At 28.5% G+C, this 23,809-nt stretch overlaps 2 protein-coding genes across 5 annotated transcripts; one reads left to right on the plus strand and one right to left on the minus strand.

Annotated features, from left to right (window-relative positions):
* Positions 1-5,564: 5,564 nt before the first annotated feature.
* Positions 5,565-16,066, plus strand: Nep5 (M13 family metallopeptidase neprilysin 5). Of its 4 annotated transcripts, none has more exons than XM_083093168.1 (17): positions 5,565-5,936; positions 7,363-7,432; positions 7,571-7,668; positions 8,796-8,849; positions 8,998-9,055; positions 9,363-9,553; positions 9,744-9,981; positions 10,214-10,463; positions 10,864-11,140; positions 11,258-11,413; positions 11,587-11,822; positions 12,127-12,236; positions 12,325-12,383; positions 12,601-12,649; positions 12,802-12,988; positions 13,873-14,049; positions 15,201-16,066. In XM_083093168.1, the coding sequence occupies exons 1-17, from the start codon at positions 5,921-5,923 to the stop codon at positions 15,372-15,374; spliced, it is 2,400 nt and encodes a 799-aa protein (XP_082949294.1). In that variant the 5' UTR covers positions 5,565-5,920; the 3' UTR covers positions 15,375-16,066. The 4 variants fall into 4 exon arrangements, with proteins under 4 accessions (XP_082949294.1, XP_082949297.1, XP_082949295.1 ...); XM_083093169.1 differs by having other exon boundaries at positions 5,909-5,936; positions 7,554-7,668; XM_083093171.1 differs by lacking the exon at positions 7,571-7,668 and having other exon boundaries at positions 5,907-5,936.
* Positions 16,067-16,703: 637 nt separating this feature from the next.
* On the minus strand, positions 16,704-22,354 carry LOC145968006 (uncharacterized). Its single transcript, XM_083093173.1, has 7 exons — positions 22,254-22,354; positions 20,482-20,814; positions 19,913-19,966; positions 19,237-19,302; positions 18,991-19,032; positions 18,624-18,792; positions 16,704-17,629 (listed from the first exon to the last, which is right to left on the minus strand). The coding sequence occupies exons 1-7, from the start codon at positions 22,287-22,289 to the stop codon at positions 16,758-16,760; spliced, it is 1,572 nt and encodes a 523-aa protein (XP_082949299.1). The 5' UTR covers positions 22,290-22,354; the 3' UTR covers positions 16,704-16,757.
* Between the last annotated feature and the right edge of the window lie 1,455 nt (positions 22,355-23,809).

Genomic DNA, 23,809 nt, shown 5'->3' on the forward strand with positions numbered 1-23,809 from the left:
CATTTGCGGAAATGGACAGAATTCATTTGGAAACCGCAAATGGCGCAATGTGTATCAAGTCAATTATGCAAAATGGCTCGATAGTAAGCTATTCTGGCATGCTAGCTAAACAAGGCCTCAATAATGACCGATCAATGTCAATTTTAGCTTCATTAATTTTCCGACTCTCGACTGTATTTGATGTGGTTCAACCGCATAAATTCGATTGCGTAAATTGATATTGGCGTTGAATGAGGCGAGCGTAGTTAGTGTTTGGTTTACTCAATGAGCACCTTTATCATAATTTGTTTACTTAAGGATACAACCTCGGGCTAAAGCTCTTTCGAAAGATGCCATTTCTGTTAATTGATACGAGACACACTTACAGCTTTATCCGTTCTGATCGAGTTACGTATTTGCCGAGCTACTAGTGTCAATTTAACGCGAGAAACTCTCCTTGCGGAGACTCTATGCAAAGCTCTCGACACGAAATCAATCTAACGTCGCCAAGCAACGGATAATCCAAACAAAGCTACTTTAAAGCCGGTTACCATCTCTCCATCGCGGTGTCGTTCGATGGACGCGATACGAATCGCGTCTGCTTTTATCATACATACATATAATTAATCGGGACGGATTAGAATCGTCGCGATCGTGTCTCGTCTTGAATTCTAAAAAATTAAGAAAAAGACGTCTATTCGCGAGAATCCGTGAAAACACGTTAACAGTTTGAATGTGATGACTGACCATCGATGCGCCTCATCGAGATAGCTCGACAAGATTTCCGCATCCCTCGATTTTTAGCTCTCAGATTTTTTCTTTTATAAAAGATCCATGCACTTCAAATGTTGACGATTTCTGAAAATGCCTTTAGACGTAATTTTCAATTTTATTGTACAAATCTTAGTGGATTCTTTTAGAAGAAGAGACTTGTCGTGTAACAATAACATTAAAATTCTTTTTTTATTTAAATCAGCGTTTTTTAGCAGATTTATTTTGTTATGCACATCAGTGATGATAATTTGATACGTGCTTATAATTACCGATAGTTGTTACATTTTTCATTAATTTTGTTTCTTCTTAACTTTTACATTATTAAATCTATATATATTGCCTCATTATTAAAATAAAAATATTTATCTTAATTTATAATGTTTTGATATTGTTGTACAATATAATATATTTTTCTTCTTTTGTGATTTCTACATATATTCTAATATATATTATTCGTCTTTTTTAAATTGTTTATATGCATTTTCATTTTTATTATAATGTTAATTTCTCTTTTCAACTATTAATGCCATTTTCGTCTGAATATACTAATAATTCCAAAGGTTCGCAAAAAAATTGGATTATCGATTAAATTTACCGGCACAAATTTAGTCAATTTATTAATCCTATTAGATTCTTAGACTCGCTCGTGTGGTTACACAGTGCGATTTCAGCATTACGTAGACGTTGTTGCGAATGTCTTTATGGTTCGGGAAGCATTCTGAACGCCGTTTGCTTTGAGTAATAAATGTGTAACGGGGGAAAGGAAGAATTATATATACTTGAACGAGATTGTTTCACGAGAAAAGGAACACGCTTGAGGGTGGTTCTTCTCGATGATATGACATTTAGAAGCGTTACACTGTATTTCTCTAGATGTTTGCGAATATTACGCAATTATTTCAGTAGTCGTAATCACGTTAGTACGCGTAATCCGTTACGTTTCTGCGAATTCTTGCAAGGATTCTCTCGCATGCTTGTAAGGGAAAGCAAAATGCAGCTGCGTTTTTATGCGAAATTCATTCGGAAACTTTCAGTATTTCAAAGCAAATTGAGAAATAAAATTGCGTACGTATTTGTGTTTAATTATTTTCTCAAATAAAAATTATTGACATTAAGAGATATTGAAATTTTAAAAAATAATGCATTTATATATGTAAAAAAAAATTAAATGTGTAACATATATTAATATTTATAATACAATTTCTCTTTCTCTCTCTTATGATGGATTTCCATATCTAATTTATGACATAAAAGGACAGAATATTAAAATGTAATTAAAATTCTTAATTTTATTAATTTCCTTTTATTATTAATTTTTTCTTTTAATAATTCAGTATTTAAAACGTAAATTAGAATTCTATCAATTCGTTCTCTTTAACATAATCTAAATTAAATATCACATCGGAGAGGAGAAATTAAAATAGGTATGACGGTATCTAAAATCCTTTCATTTAATTTACTGAAATATTATGAATAAGTTATTTGCATCAAAGTGAACGTTACTGTGGCGTCAACGTTTCCCACCTACATAATTACGTGCCACGTAACTTAGGAATTTTCAATTTTTTTGTAGATATGCGAGAATGCAAAATGTATGATCAATTTATGCAAAACGTGTGAAAGGAGTAGTTTTTTTTATAAAATGATCATTGCGAGTTCAAATGGACGAATGTAATTACGATTGTTGCAGCAGTCAGGTGCGTTGCATGGATTATTGCCGTGTAACAAGCGTTATATATTTTTTTGCGCAAAATATAAAGCGCAAAAAGAGAATCGTTGCGATTCAAAAATGCAATCGCTAAGTAATAAGTATGTATCGTGATCGAAATCGCCTGTGTTTTACGCAACGCTTTTTTTATTATTCACTTTATTAAACCTACTCTACATTTCTCTCTATTCATTTCTCTTTTTGTTATTAAATCTCTATTAAAAATTTCAAAATCTGTGTAGTATATATCCGAATTTTTTAACTATTTTATTTAATCTTGTTATTTATAAATATTATTTAAATTGTTACTATTACATTTTGAATAAGTCTATTTTTATTATGATTTACTTTAATTTTATTATTGATTTTTTTTCATTACATTGCGGATTTTCTTCTTCAGTATTGATAAGGTAAACTATAGATTGTCATTAACATTTCTAGACAATATACTAGACGTAGTCTAATTCTTATCTTAATCTCGGCTAATTATTATCGTATCATTTTCGCTACACTTTCAGACCGGTTGGCAGTGAATGTGGCATATCGTCAATTTTGAACAAGCGGCTGTTAATATTACCGACTAACCTAGTATAATAATCGCTCGAGTGTAGAAGTTGCCACTGAGCAAACGTGACGCACTAATGCTTTAATAATTTATTATATAAGCGGGGGCATTTAATTAGGTTTCCAGTCGCGTAGTCTGCCAGTAGCATATTCTATCACCTTGCGATGATAAATCTCTATTACTATCTCGCAAGATGCATGTATCCTTCAAAGAAATACTATTAATGCTCGAGTTTCAAACGCGATTAAATGTATGCAAATTTACAATAACAATATAAGACACATATAGATATTTTATCTTGACAGATTTCGCTATGATATAGGCATGTTATAACTTTATGAGAAGTAAAGTATCGTGATATAAATGTGTCTAACGCAATTATACACGCGTTAATTTTATGAATGTTTTCCCCATTTTTAGTCAATTTTCTTATCATTCCTATTATTCTGATATCGATCTTGAAAATATTTTTTTGTAGATATCTGTTTAATTAAGTTTCTGATTTTTCTTTACTTTTGCATTAATTTTGTATTAGTTTTTTATCTCCTTTTCTCTTTATTATCTATTTATCAAATCTTATCCGTACTTTTACTATTTTTTTCAAAGAATAGAAAATCTGATATTTTTGTAATGTCACATCGATTTCCCTAGACGTGCTTCCGGTCCTGAGGCGATTATCGATTGCGATGCCGTATCCATGTCACGTTGTCTCGAAATCATAACAATTCTGAAGAGCAGCGATTCCATTTGAAATAAATTTCCCTTTTAGGAAAATAGAGCTCGTATGCAATTGCTTTTGCACGGCAATTGGAGTCATTTCCCGAATAACGCGGGCACATTCACGCGAATACACACGATCTCACGCTATCTATTCGATAGAGCGATTGCATGAATAATGAATGCAGTGCACGGTGCATTACGTAGCTCGCGTTGTTGCATACTTTCTCTCCTCGTAATAAGTGTTTTTCTGTGATAGACAACGTTTTCTTAAACACCGCCTGCTGCACGTGCGTTGTCAAGCAATCTTGACATCCTGTCAATTTAAAAATCAATATATATTAATTGCATAATATATGTTGAGAGAACACTTTTCTAGTAATAATCAATTATTATGATTTTAATTATCGATTTCTAAATTAATTTTTTAAGCTATTTTTAAACAATTAAATTTTCTCATAAGCTTATTTCTTAAAATATTTATTATTTTTGTAAGTACAAAAATATATATAATTATCACATTTTTATATATAATAAGACAATAAAAAATATATTAACGTATTCTCAATAATATTTAAAATATTTTTTTAATAATATCATTTTAAACAGAAGAAACTATTTTTTAATTTGTTTTTTCATTTAATACATAACCGAACTATGAATTTATTCTTCTTAAGAATGAACAAAAATGAAAAGTACAATGAGGTTTAAGTCCAATATATGCCGCTTTTACAGATAGAAGTTGAATAGAAGTGGAATTACATAATTATCTTTACTTATATACTTTGTAACTACCTCGAGGAAGTATTTCTACGCAAACGGGACTTCCTAATAGCGCCGCTATAGTTCATAGGTGAGGCTCGTGCCTTCTGATCCAACAGCACTAATGCTCCATATCATAATTATAATTGTTAATCGTTTTATTCCCGTTAATTTATTCGTCACGATAAGATCAATCGCATGCTGCGAAAGGCTGGATTTCACTTTGTAAAAAGTGGAAGAGTACAACAGAATAGTTACGAAATTATTTTAAGCTTATTTTTATCTGTGAAAAATCAGTATCACCGCGAAAATTTATTATATTGTACAATCGTGCAAATTCGACGTGATTTAAAGTTTAGAGGTATATATTATTTACAGAAATATATGTGAAAAATGTTTTATCAATATAATTATTTTATATTTATAATTTTTAAAAAATATAATTCGAGTTTTTAAAGTATAAAGAAATAATCTATACACTTTTAAAAATATAATTTAATTAAAATTTAATACGTTTATATTATACTATTTTAAAATTTTATTGTATACTTTATTTTATATAAAGTTTTATACATAAATTTTTGATAGATAATTTTTTTCTATAAATTACGATGTATTTATCCTGCTTTAAATAATATGAATGCCATATGCGAGGAAAACTCGAGCAAGGTTTTTAATCTGATTCACATATTTATAATGCAAGTACAAGTAAAACAAACATAAATAACAATATTCGTTGATTTATGATTATTCAGTATTAAAATTGTTTTCCAAAGAAAAACGATAACATCTACGTTTCAAGATACACGCGATATTTATGAAACAAACATTTTCTTTGCAGATTATACTAATAATATTTTCTTAATATTTTGCCGCAGTTGCAAGAAACTACAAATATTATCGCAAAATTGCATAAATATTGATAACGTGGTAAGCGAATGTTCCTTTTTATTCTAACTAAATATTTCATAAAAATTATAGGTACAATTATAAAAAATAACTATAGATATATCATTCTCTGACCAATAATTAAAAAATATAAACGCATATACACGCACAGTCAAACTCTCATAAATATAAATTATTCTTTCCTTTCTAGAATTTTTGCAATTATTACTTGGCACGTGCACGCATCATCGAAAGAGTACGATGATATGGCAAGAGTTGAAGGCCTACCATGAATGGTCGAAAGACATCGGTTGTCGTCCATTTCTCGCAGGCGCGTTATGCGTGGGTGTTATCGCGGATGGACAAATGGGAAAATTGATGTTCGAGTCGCCGTTATTTCTGTTGGTTCGACAAAGAAGCACGAGCACCACTGGGAAAATGTGAACGTATAGACACCCGACGTTGTCTGTACGACCCGACTCGGTATTCAGTGTCGTCAGTTCGATCCGGTCAGTGGGCCATTCAGCATGAACAAAGAGCGCAGTGAGTTATATTTTTACGCCAGACTATCTTTGCTTAGCTTTTCTTTTCCGGTGCATCGTATATATATATATATATATATATATATATATAACCTGCTAAAGTTCTCATACCGCGCTATGTTTTACTAAAGATAAGCCGAGAAAAATTTCTGCTTCTTTTAAGTTGCGTTTATTTTTTTTTTATTATAATTGAAGAAAATAATAGGAAGTAATATATGAAGAAAATAATAGGGAATTTAATAATAATTATAACAATATTTTTTTAATATTAATAATATCTGTTTCTTTTAGTTGTATTTCTTTACATTTTTCTTATTAAGAGATAAAATGAGAAATATATTGATATCTTAGAAAGAAAAATTTACATAATATATAAAAATATGAAAAATTAAAAAAGAAAAGTACAGAAGCTTACAGAAATAGATTTTATTAATCTATTATAATAATTTAAGAGTCCACAGAATATTTAATTAATTTAATTACCGCGTATTTGATAGAATTTAATTTTTGTTCCTATTATTAGTAAAAATTAGGAATAAAAATATTACTTATATATTTATTAAAGAAATTTGGAGATTAGACATGTATCGAAGAAAAATTTATATATATAATATTATAGACATATTTTAATATATAAAGAAGAATAAATTTCGTTTGTTTAAAATATTTTATGTAGCCAAAAGTAGCGAAAAATATAAAATCTTTGATATTGATGTTTAAAAAACTCAAATCTATATTTTTAATATATAACATCTATAATTATTTTTTATTTTTGTTAAATGTCTATTACATTCATAGATGGCTTTATTTTGATAATGCAATAATAAAACCAGGCTACATAAAAATAGATACATTGTTGCATGTAGATGCAATACTGGATAGTTTTATATTAGTCTTTTAAATTATTCTTTTGTAAATATTCTTTTATAAATATTCTTTTATATTTCTTTCACAAAAAAAAGAAAAAAGAAAAAAGAAGCAATATATGAATGTTTCTATAACCCGATTTCTTTTATCATATTGAGAAATTTTTATTTTATTTTTCTATATGTACTAATTGTATATAATATGTACAAATATTATTTAAAATTTAGTGTAAAACTTTTTCTAAAAAAAAATAAATAATAGCAAAAAATCCAAATAAAAATAATGTACTAATACAATTATTTTCTCTGTAAATTTGTAATGTTTCTCACAACATTTTAATTTTTATTTATCATACTGTAAATTAGTGATATATAAACATTGTTTGAAAAGTAAAATAGATTTATTATATGAATGAAGATAATTTTATAGATAGACTTTAATAATTTTACTTTCAAAATGTTAAATATATAATAAATTTAATAATTTTTTTAATAATTTTATCATTTTATTTGATAATTAACTAACTATTATTATGACATTTGCATTTTTATTTTCCCCAGAAGATGAAGGGTCCGTTTACTCGGTTGGAAGCCAAAATCACTTGGTATCGATAAGATCTAAACAAACGTAGTAAGTATAAGAGATTGGCAATTTTCTAGCTAATGCCGGTCCATTAAATCGTTTCATTAAGTCGAGAATGTGCACTTGTGTGTTCACCCCAAAAAGACCAATTCGAATCTTAGCCAGTCAGATTCGTCGTATTTCCAGCTTCAAGAAACGATTTCAAGTTTCCTATCTGTTGGTGGTAATCCTGTGTCTCCTGGTATGCTTCTTGTTCATAACAGTCCTGGTACTCGCAATACTCTGTAAGTTTTCGTATTTTTAAATGTCGAGATAATGTAATTTATTTTTGAAAATTAAGCATAAGTAAAAATTAAACATTAAAAATTCGAAAAAAAATAAAACTTATAAATTAATAAAGTTAAAATAAATTATACATATACGTAATTTTTTAGGAAATTATTTATTATTAATATTATCAGAATGCAAATTAATAAAAAAGTATTACGATATTTTTCTACAATATTTCAAGATTGTCAAATTTAAAATTAAATGTCACTTTATGACTCAATGTTATAGATATATGAAACCTACAAGCATAAGTCCGTGCGAGTTAACTTTATTAAAGTTATAGTAGATATAACTTGATGAAAGATACGATAATACTGGAAATACTTTTTATTGGAAAAGAAATAATTCAATTCTCTCATTCTTTGATATATCTAATAATTCAACTCTCTTATTCTTTGATATATCTTTTTTATTCTCTTGCAATTATAGACATCCTTGATGAATTAGAGGATCATTTAATGTATGTTCGATTGGCATTGACATTATATAAATATTTCAGCGAGAGAATGGCTATATAAATAATGTAGCACTTGTATCATGTTGTTTCATGAAACAACTTTTTACCACGTGCTTATCATTATTGCCTGTGTTTAAAAATTTATGAAGCGTTCCACGTGGATACCGCTTCTATAATCAATTTATGCTATGCAATGTACTTTCTCTAGAATCAGATATTCCTCTAACTATGATTTTCTCGAAGAATTTCGAGACTAATTTTTTCTCGATGAAAATATTTGAATATTAAACAAGTTAAAAATAAGTGATACAATCATATTTTGTAGGCAATTTGATATAAATTTTATTTGATAGAATTTTAATTTATAAAGTTTTAAATTAAATAAGATACATATAAAAATGTATAAAATATAAGAAATAAAAACTACATAAAATAAAAATGTAATATATAAGAGTTATAAAATGTGCATACAATATGTGTGTACGTATATATGTATAAATTAAAGAGAGATTGAAAATATATGCGATAAATCGATATTTTCCTTAAAAAAATTGGTCTAAGCTATGGTTAAAAAGACATTCGATACTATTGGAATATTCCCTATATCGATTATTCTTATTGCAGATGCGCATAGCGGCTTGATGAAGATATGCGATAGCGAAGATTGCATGCGAATAGGTGAGTAACAATATATAATTATTATTATCGACGATTACTTATGCTGTCACTTGTGAAATAAAAAATAACGTTGCGCGAAAGGGTAAAGAGAAACTGTATAGTTATCATTATTCCGGAAACAATTATTTATTTCTCTTTGTTCACCTAGCGGCTAGTTTGAAGGAATCTATGGACATCTCTGTAGATCCTTGCGATGATTTTTATCAGTGAGTAGATTAATGTTGATGAATATCGTGCATTAATCATACGATGTGCACTTGTGTGTGCAAAATTTTAAAAAATCATTCTTTGCGTTACGCAAAATATCGCACTCGCGTTATACTCGTGTTATACTTTCACTCGCTTGTATAAAGCACCGGGTGTGAATTAACGCAATTTCGCTCTGGAATAGCGTAGTAATTAATAACAATATTTTTATTATTTTTGATTTATTTGTTAAATGTTTTTCTTTTTAACAGTTATTAAATTATTATATATTTATCATGCTTGTGAAATGCAATTTCTCTTCTTTAGATATGCATGCGGCAGATGGCCGCAAGAACATCCCATTCCGGATTCCAGTCTGACGAATTCCTGGTTCAGCGAACGTAGCGATCGCGTGTCCAGGAAGATCAGGGATCTGCTGAAGGTCAACATGTCCGCCGATGAAGTTCCTTGGGCAATAATGCAGGCTAAGACGTTGTTCACCAGCTGCATGGACGTGAGTACGTTGCCATTTTTGTTTAATTAGGTAAATGTCAACCAAAATTATAGTGAAAAAAATTAATGCTACAATGAAAAAATATATAATTAAGATATACAACAAAATATATCAATAAATAACATATATTTAAAATTTTTAATCATTTTTTACTAGCTTTATGAATGTTTCTTATAAAAATATAAATTTTTTAGATACAATAAACGAGCTCGATTTGTCTCCGTTGTTTGATCTGTTGGAATTATTGAATTTACCTTTAATACCCGCGGCTCTCACTAATAAAACGACTAATTATATCGAGCAAATGGCTAGAGTGAAGAGAATTCTGGGGCTTGACATTTTCTTCGGCTTCCAAATCATGTCTGATCCGAGGAACAATAGCAGAAATCTGATTTATTTTGATACTCCGGAACACTTCAGTCCTTTTCCCAGGTATTTTTATTTTGAATTTTTAAATTATTACTTTCAAGCTCTCATTGTGTGTATAATTAGCATATTTATATACTAATTTTAATAATATGATTTAATATTTAATTTTTATTTTTATTTTAACTTTTATATTTGAATTTTAAATATATGATTTTAATAATATAAATATATATATATATATATATATATATATATATGTACGTAATAATTATATAAAACATTTTTTTAATAATAGCGATAAAGAATTGGAAAAACGGCTGCATACTATCAAATCGCGATTACAAAAGCTAGAAGATCTAGATGATGAATTAACACTCAGCGAAAACGAAGATGCTGAATTAGTTTACATGACGGATGTTATTAAGCAAGTCGTCAGTAATGGTACTTTTAATGCTTGCACTTCGGAAGATGAATTTATGATGTCAGTGGAAACATTAGAGGAATTTGTCGAAATGCTTTATGAAATTAGCCACACTATTTATCACGTAAGAATATTTTCTTAATTAAATTATTTTTATATCAATCTTCTTTTAAGTGGTAAAATTATTGAATTAAAATTTAAGAGATGATTTGAGAGAAAATATTTATATCTAAGTATACTTTTTGATATGCAAATATAATGTATTTTTTAAAATATATAATATTGATATCTTTTAAAAGTAATGTTTTAAAAAAAGATAACACACACACACAAATAAAAGATAACAATTTTGGCAATAATAACATAATTCTTCTTAAAAAGATAAAAATAATAGAAGGAAAATTTTTATTCTTCATCATACTATATCATATTTGTAACAAATTTTATTATAGATGTTCAGTTTTACGAAAAATATTATATTATGTATTCAATTAGGAGAAAATAATAGTTCACTTTTCTTACAGATGGTTCATGCAAATATAAATCATACCGTTTCCGAAGAAAACTTAAATGACAAAGATTACATGCTGGTGGATGATCTCCAAAAATTGACAGACGAATATATCATGGAAGTTAATTCATCTCTTACACCTAAACCGATTTGGCGATCCTTCATTGAATCACTTTTCGAGGGAATCGTCACATTAGACTTAGATAAAAAGGATAAAATTCTCGTTGGCAATCTGGATTATTTGAAAGACACAGCATTAATTTTCGCTGCTTATGAAGAAGAAGCTCTAGGTATTTCTTCTGTGTATATTTTGGCCAATTATTAATTAATTTTAATTTCTAATCAATACTTGAATTTGAGAAATCTAATTTTTTAAAAATAGATTTAATATTTAACTTTGAATTCAGAAAGTTACATTTGGTGGATCGTCGTAGACGTTGTGGTGCCTCACTCTTCCGAGAAACTCAGAAACATTTGGATTACGTATGTAAATAAACTAATGCAACTGGAGATAGGCGAATCCAAATCTGTGCACTGTGCGTCAATTGTCAATGAATTAATGGGTATGCATAATGTGATATAGTAATCTTATTTAGAAATTTTCTAATTAATTTTTTTATAAGTAGTATATCTGTAACATTTATTTATCAAAATATAATTTTTTAAAGTTAGATTTAATAAGTATATCGAAATTTTTTAATACATTTTGAATGCTTTCAATAATATTCATCGATAGGAATGGCGGTGTCGTGGCTGTTCGTAGATCCAACATTCCACAGTAATAAAGCTCGTGAAGTGATGGAAATGTTAGAGAACATAAGAGAGGCATTCGCTTCACTTGTCGTCAAAATGGACTGGATGGATCAACCGACAAAAATGGCAACGCTTGAAAAGAACCGAAAGATGACTTCCGAAATCGGATTTCCCGAATGGCTTTTTGACGAGAAAAAACTCGACGAATATTATGAAGGCGTAAGATTTGCAAAAAACATATAATAATTGTAAATTTTTTTCTGCATAGAAAATACATATGGAAAAGGAGTACTTTTTATTGTATCGCTTATTATATGTATATGTTTGCTTTTTTATTTATTTTATCTTGAACATAAAATATTTGATAAGAATTCTATTAATTCATATAGCCGCAGTCGTCTTTAAATATTCTATAAATTAAAATAAAATAAATTAATTCTGTATCTCTAAAAATCTACTTTTAAAATCTATTAATTTATATTTTAAAAAAATAATGCATAACATTAATTTGTTAATGATTCAGATAGATCTGTCGAAGACGAAGTATCTGGATAATATGATACAAATTATTCGATTAGAATGGAACACTACGTGGGCGAGCCTACACGACAATAATTTGAGCAACAAATCCTAGTAAGTAGAACTTTAGTAAATTGTTTTCAGTAAAAAAGAACCAGCGATAAAATTTTATTTCTTTGCACGCTTTACTTCGGATGATCAGCTGGGCGAGCGATCCTATTGATGTAAATGCGTTCCACACTTTCCAAATTAATCATATAAGTATGTAATAATATAAATCTCATAACAAAAGTATTAATTAGAAAAAGTAAAATAAAATAAAAATTTGAACATTTAAATCTTTTTCTTGTGAAACAAATAATTTATTATTAAGAAAGAAGTTTTATCATTGAAAAAGAAAATATTACGTCGAAAATATTTTTGTTTGTTTTGCATTTATGTTATATTAATGTAAATCCTCTCTTCTCTCACTATGCAGCTGTACCTGTTGGAATTCTGCAATTCCCATTTTATGAATTGGGTCTCCAGTAAGAATAGGAATATTATTATATTATAATTATCTTTATAAAAACAGAAAATAAAAATTAAGAAACATAGGATTCGTTAGATGAGCGTTTACTAATCATACTTCAGATAAGAAGGAGATCGACCATAATTTTCTAAATAATTTCAATCGCAGAGCCTTGAATTATGGTGCCATCGGTTCGATACTTGGACATGAATTAACTCATGGATTCGATAATAGCGGCCGACATTACGATAGCGATGGAAATCTTCGGGAATGGTGGACTAACGAGACCATCTCGGAATATACTGAAAGGATTCAATGCTTCATAGATCACTACAACACTTATTATGAAGACGAGGCAAGCTCATATCAAATAAATAACATTTTAATAAACTGCTAAATATGAAAAACTAATTCTGTGAAATTTAATTATAGAAAGAAAAATATAAGAATTTTTAAAAATTAAAATTTTCATACTTATATATATTATTTTTAATATTTTTTAAATAAATTAAATTAATTTAAATATTGTGTGCAAATAATTATAACTACATATATTTTCTCTTTATAATTTAATTTAATTCAAATTTATATTTCGATTTAAAATTTTTAATTTAATTTAACTGAATTTTTACTTTTTTACTTTATATTCACAAGAAAACTTTAAAACTTCTAGAATAAATTTCTTTAATATGCACGATTCATATGTATCTTTTTCTACTCTATGAATAGGCCTACCATAATTATAAAGATTCAAATTGGGACAAAAGTGGGTAGTAGAAAAAAAAATTAATTTGTTGAACGGTTTATTACAAATTAACATTATCTTTGTCATACCATTCATATTTTTCACTGGAGTGTACTTTTTGTAGTAATCTTTGATCTTTTTTAATTTTTTCATAAAAATCGGTACATGTCATACTCAGGTTCATTTTACAGTATAACAGAGATTTCACAGTGGATTCACGCATGCATCCACGATCGCATTCAGTCGTTCGCGTATTACGCTATGCACAGCATGTTAAGCCGTACTAGCTCAGCCGACCGGGACGGAATATCAAACCGGCCGAGACACCGGGACCGACGTCTGAAACCGGGACAATCCCGGTCAAACCGGGACGTATGGCAGGCCTATCTATGAATAATATAATTTAACATAAAGATTAATCTTTGCGTTGCGCATCTGAAAAGTTAAATGACTCAAGCATGTCAATATATTAAAAATACATCTCGCATCTCTAGATCGACGATTACATCGACGGTGAATTGACTTTGGGCGAAAACATTGCTGATAATGGGGGCCTTCGCGAGGCCTTCGTCGGTTATAAGATATGGAAAGCCCAGCACGGTCATGAACTTCTTCTTCCGGGATTCACGCAGCTCACGCACGAGCAGTTATTCTTTCTTGCTTTTGCACATGTAAGTCAATAATCCACATAAAACAGCCAATTTCGAGCTACGAGTTTAGAATTAAAGCTTCGAACAATTTTATGACACTTTTAATAGTCACATAAAATAGCCAGTTTCCAGCTATGAGTTTAAAATTGAAACTTCGAACAGTTCTATGACGCTTTCGATAATCAATAGTATTTAATATTATAAAAAATAAAAAATTAAGAAATTAATAAAAAAAGAAAAAAGAAATATATATCAAAATATTCAGGATACCTCAGAAACATTCTTTTAATTGCAGCTTAGTTATTTAAAAAATTAGAAAATTTTCTGTAATTTAAATTTGTTATATATGTATTTTATTAGCTTAAATTAATTTTATAGATAAATCATATTATTGAAATAATTGATTGAATTATAAATAAAATAAAATAATTAAATTAATATATAAATAATAATATACTAAGAGGGATAAATAATATATAATAAAAAAATATTAATGAACAAAATAAGATATAATTTAGTATAATTTTATCATATTTACAATAATCCACATTTTTGTTAAAGAAAAATCGATTTTAAATCTGATTCCAAGAATCTAATGTGATCAAATAGATTCTTGTTTTAAATAGAAATAAAAGAAACTTCCAATAATAGAATTCTGGGATAATCTGAGCAATTTAGTTTGACTCATATTTAAATTATTAAATAAACAGAAATTCTTAAATCTTAATTTTTCGGTAATTTAATAATCATCAGTTTATAAAATACCGTGGATTTATGCTTGTTTTCTTTTATTTGTAGTTCTAAAACATTGAAACTAAGACTCGTGTTACAGGTAACTTTCTGAAAACGCCTCTCATTTAAATGCCATCTTTCGATCGTTCGTGATAAATCAAAGATGTTTAAAAATGGCTAGATCAATAGCAATAAATCACAATATTTAATCCAGTCGATGGCAATAAATTGTAACTGATATTTGATAATTTCGGCTCTTCTGAATCCATTATCATATTTTAAATTTGCTCATTAAATTTGCTTATTGAGATTCCTTTTCTAATTATAACATAAACTTTCTCCTTTCGGTATTATTCTTCTTTTCTTATCAAGTTTTAAATTCTCTTTGCAAGTAGCTTCTAATTTTTTGAAGGTTATAGGCAAATATTTATTGATTTTAGTTGTGGTGCGAGTCTTACACTACTGCATCACTAAAGTGGATGCTGGAGGACACTCACTGCCCTGCCCACGTGAGACTTCAAGCGGTATTAAAAAATTCCAAGGAGTTTAGCACTGCGTGGAATTGCCCCATAGGATCGAAAATGAATCCGTCAAAGAAGTGTCATTTGTGGTAGTGGTAATTTCGACATACAGACAAAAATAGCCTTGGCGCTTCGCTATTTGATTATTGTTGATCAATCAAATATTTATTATTCGAAGAGACGAAGTCAGAGTAAAACTCACGTGCAAAACACATGCGCTAGAAAGAAAAGGAAAAAGAATATATATAGCCATTCTTAATTATTAATTTTGATCGTTAATTTTAAATTTCAGCATTTAATTCAATAAGATTAAATGATGATACTGAAAATATAATAATGATAATACAATATTATATAATGTGTTTGTATAATTTATATAGAATCATTTGATAGACAATCAAGAAAGCAAAAAAGATATTCAAAAATACATATACTTCTATGTGGACTTGAAAATTAATTTAATTATCATTACGGAACGAACTATTTAATTAATTTAATAGATATTGTCAATGAGCTTAGAATAAATTATAACGCAATTTTTTATAGTATAGATAGGAATTTTTGTGCGCTATTTAGATTAGTAATAGAAACATTGATACGAAGTTTTGCATGTGAGCTGTAATTGCTTTAATTATTGTTTCCTATCGTTGCATGAATTTCTGTAACGATCATTTTTATGTAAATCTTCATACGATCTTTTGTAATGATGCGTTAGAGACGCCTTATACCATTATCGACTTAATGAGTGGTCCAATGTTTGTAATAAAAGAGTTTTATTTACATATAAAAAATGTTCTGTAATTTTATATTATTTTCTTCTGACTGGCATCCTGTTTTAAACGTTTAAAAGACATTATTTAAATCTTGCTACATTGAATAATCTTCTATCTTATGTTATTTATTGTATATATCCATTTATTTCCGGTGAAGACAGAAATATTAATTTGATCAAGAAATTCAGTCATTTTTATTACCATAAATAAAAAAGTTGAGAAGTAATTCAAAATTATAGACATATTAAAACGGAGCAAATAATAATACGGATTAAGTTGAATAACGATTAAATATTAAAAGTTATATATTTTTCAAAGGAATTATATAATAGAAAATCGAGAGGTTTAATAAAATAGGTATATTTATATTTATTTAAATATGAAGAAATTTAATTCTTAGACGCATTGTCTCCTAGTTTACAAATATAAATTTATATTATTTATTATGTGTATCGCGATATAATTTAAAAATTCCTCTAAATTATTCAAAGGAGAAGAGTTTCGAATAAATCGTAGATATTAAAAATATTCTTTTCATCCAAGGATTAAATTTCAATGAGAATCAACTGTTGAAAAAAACGAAGTTTTCAATCAATCCAGTAGAGATCTAATTTAGAAATATATTCTCGCGTTGAATAATTATTTGGCATTTCCACTGAGAAATTCCAGTAGTCTATTCAGTGTCAATTACAAGATAAACATTTTAATAATTATAACCACCGTTGGCGTCACCATTAGACTTCACATGTTCCTGTTTGGCGGTGGTGTGAGTGGCGGAAACGGAACAGCCGACGCACGTGGTGGTGGGTTTAAATGTCGGCTGCGTGGTTTGGTGAAGTCTGGCGTAATGCGTGACAGCCGGTTGCGCAACGACAGTCTTCGTGTCTGTGGTCTCAGCGTTCAGCGTTGGATTTTCAATCGCAATCGAATCGGCGCTGTTCGCGGTCGGTACGTTGCTGACCTGAGCCGGGGCAGGGGGTTGGGTCGTCTGGGGAGGGAATAAGGAAAGAAAAGGCAGCTGCGCGAAAAGATTTTGGAAACCCTCGGACCCCCCAAACGGATTCTGAACACCCTGAAACGGATTCTGCAAATCTTGGAACGGATTCTGGAAACCCTGAATCTGATTCTGGAAACCCTCCAACGGGTTCTGGAACGGCAGATTGCCTGCAGCGTTCTGGAACGTCGACTGGGCATTCTCGAAGAAGCCCTCGACCGGATTGCTGGCCTTAACGTCTATGGATTGCTGCTGAACGACCGGAACGTTGGTTCTGACATAATGGGGAACCGGATATGGCACTGCGCGAGGCACTTCCACGGGATATGGACGATTCACGGTCACCGGGACAGGTTGGGCCACGCGAACATAATAAGGCTTGGGAACTTCGACAGGGTGGGGAACAGGGACGGGGTATGTTACGTGTTTGGTTATTGGTACTGGATATGGTTGGGGCACTTTTACGTGTACGTGGCGGTCCACAGTCTTCACCGGTATACTGCTGTACGAGGGGTATGAAAAGTAGAAACTGGGAAAACTATTGATGGAAGAGGTGTAAGAAGGCAAGCTGTGTTGGACTTCTGAAACAAAAAAATACATTATTTAAAGTATTAAATATTACATATGAAATAATTTTTATTAATTAATTTTATTGAATTTAATTTTTATGAATAGAATGAGTTATAATAATGATAAAAATTTTTAATCTAATGTAAAATAAAATATTACATTAGATAAAATATTGTTAAATAAAATATTATATATTATAGATAAAATTATTGAAAATTTATATTATAATTCATAATAATTTATAATTTTGGTATTCATGTGGCATTTCTGTAATAGTTGCGTACAATCTTTAAATACAATATTAATATGAGTTTATTTTTTCCAAATTTATAATTTTTCAAGAAAAGTTAACTGCACACACACACACACACAAGCAGGTTTTTCTCAATTTTTTAAAAAAATCTAAAAAAGATAATATATTAATTATTATGTGATTAAATATATAAATTAGTTAAAAATGCTTTTATAATCATTCATTTTAAATATCTTTTTTTCACAATTTCATTTTCTGAGTTTCGATTATTTAATATTGTAAAAATTTACGGTTTATACTAGAAATAATGAAGAATTTTTGAAAACGTAAAGAGAAATATAAATTTCTGTTGAAACATATATGAAAAGAGTCAGTACCATGAAATATATTCTGTACATTAGAGAAACTGTATCTTTAATTATATAATACGATTAATATTCATGTCGAGCATACATTTGCATTTATCTTCGATGAAAGCAGAGTTATTTAGACTGTGACAAATAACAAGTGTGTCATGTGTTATCCCGGCATTAGTCAAGCATTAGAATATTTCTACGTGACTTCTATGGACGACCTCGACGCGAGAGGAAGATTCGACCTCCAAAATCTATGAAAACTTTTTAAAACATCTTATATAATCCTACGCGAATGTTCACACGTTTGGTATTACAAGAGACCAAATTTAGATTCTTCGGCAGGAACCGTAAATCCTTGTCGTCGCTATCGTAAATTCTTGATAGGTCAACGCTCACCTTGAGTTTTGACAGGCACGTGAGCCGTCGTTGCCTTCACTTGCGGCACAGAGACAGTCTGTGGAACGGAGACTGGATGTGCAGCCTGGTGAACAACATCTTGATGGACTTCAGGAATAACGGACTTTTGCACATTAATCTCAACTTCAGACTGTTGGTGGGTGTTAGTCTAGAAAAATTTAAGTTACACTAAATGTTAATAAAAAATGATAAAAATACACATACAAACAATAAATATATTAAACGTAAAATGTAAATGCTACAATATTAGAAGGCTTAGTAAAATTAAAAATATTTTTATAAATAATGATAAATAAAATATATTTTCAATTAAATAAATAATTATTAATTTAATTAATTATCGTACATTTTCGGAAGCTTCGTACGAGGTCTGTGGGTGTTCCTCCTCCTGAAAGTAAAGGAATGCATAATTACACATGATGCTAATAAATTAGTTCATTAAATTCAGTAATATTAAATTATTTATAATTATTCATTAAGTTCAGTAATAGTAAATTATTTATAATTATTTCATTTTTATTAATATGCTTTATGTTTTTTATTTATTCTAATATTATGCTATCAAAACTATAACTTATAGAATAATGCCTACCTTAGCGGCGTAAGAAGTGATGAACGCTTCAACAGCTGGTGCTTGATAGTCGGAGTTTAAGTTGGCCTTTAAATTATTCAAATAACTCTGATTAAATTAAATATTAATTAAATTTATAATAATAATTAACACTTTCTACATTCTTGAAACAAATAATACAAAAATTATAATATTAATTTTAATATTATGCGTCATGTAATCTTTTTAAATTTATTTTGATACACTTATACTTAAAATTATAATGGCATAATGTGATGTTTAAATTGTTATTATTGTTATATATTGAGTGATAGCGTGGAAAAAAGTTAATATTCTTTACTTCGCATATATAGCATGCACTTGTTTAGAAACGCGGGAAAGATTTTATTTTTACATACTCACTCAATAGTTACCTCCTTATCAATAATTGTCTAGCCATCGAAACTCTTCATATAGTTCTTATAGTTCATATAGTTCATATAGTTTCTTCATATCTTCATATAGTTTTTCGAAATGATATGTAATCGATTACGTATTAAACCAAAAAGCAAGATGGATTGCGAGAACATTTTGGTCATTTTGATAGATATTAATTCGATGAGAAAAACCGCGATATTTTCTATGGATTAATGTATAAACTTGTAGAAAGTAATGTTACATAATCGCGAGTACATATGATTGTAGCGGGTGCATGTACCTGGATAACTGTATCCGATTTGACTTCATTTGACTCGGCATAATTGTTGTTGATCTTCAACGAAAAAATAAAGTCTAATTAGTATGATAATCTGTATCATGTTTTCATTAATCAATTCTGTTAAATTTAATGTAATTGATAAAAAAAGCAATTTTATGATTAAGACATTATTAATGATTATTATATGTAGATTAAAAATGGATTTTAATTCATAGAGATTGTAATATATAAATTAAAAATGGATTTTAATTTATTAATGATTGTAATATGTGTTTAGAGCAATTTTAATTTGTATAATTTAAATAATATAATAATATAAGATATATAATATATGTTTCTAATTTTCATAATTTTTTTTTAAGATTAGAATAATAATGTGAAAAAATTTTTAATACATTATCAGTCTTAATTTTAATAATTTTAATATATATAATAAAACTTTATAGCGCTGTTTCAATATTATACTTGATTAATTACAATCTATTAATCTTTCTTTTATTAAAATTATGTTTAAATTTATTTAATTCGCGATTAAATGATTTCGATAAATTTCTTGATTGTCATCTTACCTGAATGTCAGGTACTCCGTAAGAGGTAGCTGGCACCTGGAGAACAGGATTTTGAATAGTATCGCTAGATGTGTGATAATCAGAGCCTAAAGGTTTGCCGGGAATAAAGTTGGGCGGTCCATAGGACGACGAAAGTTGTGCGGAGTGAGCTTTTGCGTCTTCTGAGAAAGAACCTACGTAGCCGCCGGCTGCTTTCGAAATCTCCACTTCGTTCTCGTGCTCATGATGGTGATGATGATGATGATGATAGTCGGTTCCGTAGCGCGGATCACCCGGTAGAATCTCTCTTTTCTGCTTATCGGTCGGCACTGCTAAAGCTGCCGCGAAGCAAATCTAAAAACATACAATTAGCATATTAATATTAGCATATTAAGAAACATTTATAATTCTTGCAAATCATATTTTTTTTTATTCTGTTCCTGGTCACATATGAGTCACAATGTCTTGTAGCAGTTTTAGTTGTCTCAAAATGCTTGAAAAAAATTTACAAATATTACTTAATATTTGTAGAAAATTATTACATACAACAAAAGTTAAAACTAAACATTAATTTTATATTTTTTTATCGATTAGAAACCATTCTATTGTTAAAATATATGATCGATAGGATTAAAATAACCCATAGATGTTATATTATACATGACCTAAAGGATAGTTTGAAGGAGATACAATATATATATATATATATATATATATATATATATATATATATATGCAAATGTATATATTATTTTAATATTTAATAAATTTATTACATTTTCTATATTATTTATTACATAGCTGCGGACAAGCTAGACTAAATTATCTTTTATTTCGTCTTGACGCAATTTTACACCGATCTCGGTAATTAAATTTAAATATTATGAAATCGACACAGGATCTATGCATTTTAATGAACGCGCGAGCGACTCAAGAATCCATCGGATTCAAATTTCCACGTGTCATTTATCAACGATAATTTTATCTGCTTCTTGAAAAATCACAGAATGCAAACGTGATATTTATAATTATTTCTTAAGTAGTCTTCTTAAATATTAATAATTTTAATAATTTTTTAAATAACAAATTTATTGCTATAAAAAATAAGAATAATTAAATAAATATATAATAATATATAATAATAAATATATAATATAACATAAATATATAAATGATATAATATAAATAATATATAAATAATTAAATAATTAAAATAATTAAATAAAACAATTCTTCAATAGAGAGAGCATGTGTAAAATAATAATTATTAACAATTATATGTAGTTAATTTATTATGCAATTGTTGATGAAAAAGAATATAATATAATAGAATTATATATACATGTATAAATTTTTTCTTTCAAAAATTTTTTCCAATAAATGAATTTAATATTATAATTATTAGTTTTATTAGAATATACTAAAAATTATAATTGTCATTATTATAAACAGAATGAATTTGATCTCTTAAAGATAACGTCATGATAATGATAATTGTTACGAACTAAATCACTCTACAAACATTATTTGTGGAAGAAATTTTTAAATGTAATTTCTACTACATTATATGTGAAAGAAATTTATTTTATTCCTATATCTCTCTCAAAATATTTTATTAATTATTATTAAACACAATATTAAATTTTAATTTATTTAAAACTTAATTCACTTAATCGGTTTAATCACATCATGCGTTGATCATTGTCACTAATAAAATTAAATCACTTAAAAAAAGACACTTTCAATCGCAATCGCGGGGTTGAGACGATATCGGAAGTAAGGCAGTCTCTTACCACGGACGTGATCAGAAGGAGCTTCATGTTAGCCATGTGGTGTCAGGGCGATGAGTTGAGCATCTGCCCGGAGACATTTCGACTTTTTATACTCCGGAGTCCGTAGTCCTTCTCTTTTTCTCGAACGATCTTCCTCCGCGTGTCGCAATTCGGCGTGGCATTGGTAGAACTAGATTTTTTTAATTGACTGGGCCAACTTCTTTCGTTCTCTGCTCTCCAAAATCATTGAATAGAAAACGTCGGGTGATAATGGTGGTTGTCTATGAATCGATGTTATTCCATTGTCCTCATCCCTGTAAGAAAGATGCTCATCCTTCAACGAGCGCCTTCACTTTCGGCTGGAATCGAATCCACGCAAATAATGATAATTTATGCAAATGATTCATAAATCCCATTTTGCGGAATTTTGTAGCTTTGTTGATCTTTCGCTCCTTCCTATATTTTTTCTTTTTCTCTTTCTCTCTTTTTTCTCTCTTTTAGGAGGTATGATTTAAGCTGCGCTCGTTTATTTCACTCGCTGTTATCTCCAGTAAAAATGTGTGGGAGGCTTTTAAAAGATAGTATCAAATGAGCGGCGAATTTTCGTAAGGTTTAATGGACCGTATTGCATCTCAATCGCGAGACGAGATTTTTGCATCAATCCTTCGATCGAACCCGCTGATGTATTTTTCTTGTCGCCTGATTGGATGCTGTTACTCTCTTAACGCGTTAGTTTAATACACTTTATAGTCATTCTATATATCTAGCTAAGTGATTAGTCTGCTGCGTTAAAAAGCATCGATGAATCGATGTGATTAATGGTCTGTTGAGCCGACTCAAGTCGCTTTTGCATTTATGTGGAATTAAATAATAACATCGAGACGAGAGTGAAATTCTTGAAGAATTGAATGAAACGAAACTTAGTATATATATTTATACTTACAATATAGAATGTTTTAAGACTAATTAATTAAGTCTGACAAAATTAATCTTTATTTTTTTAATAAAAAAGAAAAAAATTAAAAATAAAAACTAAAACTTTAGAATAAATAAAAAATTATCATCAGATATATGATTAGCAAGCGAATTTGTTATAAAAATTTGATTTGACATTATTTCAAGAAATAAGAATGGAGCAATAAAATATTTTTATGGCCTGTTCTTGATATTTATTTTTATGTTTGTTTCTTTTTCTTTCTTTCTATTTCATTTATCTTTTTATTTTTGGAATCAATTAGTTTTAATTTTTAATCGACAAACTGCTTTTATTTCTTCATTATTGCAATTTATTAAAAACTTAAGTATAAATTAAAATTAATATAAAATTAAGAGAAAAAAATTAAATTAAGAGAAAAAAAAACTTGTAATGACATGCTTATATTTTTTTAACTACAGAAGATGGTTCTATTTATTATAAATACCTTTAGTTGGAAAAGTATTCCTAATTAATCATGGAATTTATAATAACGTCTTGTGATTTGAAGACATCCCATAGTGATATCACAAAATAATCATTGTATTTTATATCAAAGATTATATTTCCAATAAATTGAATAAATAATTACAATAGTAATATA

The sequence above is a fragment of the Camponotus vicinus genome, unplaced genomic scaffold (genome assembly GCF_025532165.1).
Source record: "Camponotus vicinus isolate PSW18456_S1 unplaced genomic scaffold, iyCamVici1.0 SCAF_3, whole genome shotgun sequence".
NCBI lineage: Eukaryota > Metazoa > Arthropoda > Insecta > Hymenoptera > Formicidae > Camponotus > Camponotus vicinus.

What these genes read in the sequence shown, in the direction of transcription:
- LOC145968006 (XM_083093173.1), bottom strand. Translation starts at nt 22,289, where the DNA reads ATGGCTAACATGAAGCTCCTTCTGATCACGTCCGTG. An exon ending in ACGGAGTACCTGACATTCAG is followed by an intron (nt 19,967 to 20,481) that starts GTAAGATGACAA and finishes TTTTCGTTGAAG; the next exon opens with ATCAACAACAATTATGCCGA. An exon ending in AATCGGATACAGTTATCCAG is followed by an intron (nt 19,303 to 19,912) that starts GTACATGCACCC and finishes AATAATTTAAAG; the next exon opens with GCCAACTTAAACTCCGACTA.
- Nep5 (XM_083093168.1), top strand. An exon ending in ACACTTATTATGAAGACGAG is followed by an intron (nt 12,989 to 13,872) that starts GCAAGCTCATAT and finishes TCGCATCTCTAG; the next exon opens with ATCGACGATTACATCGACGG. An exon ending in TCTTTCTTGCTTTTGCACAT is followed by an intron (nt 14,050 to 15,200) that starts GTAAGTCAATAA and finishes TATTGATTTTAG; the next exon opens with TTGTGGTGCGAGTCTTACAC.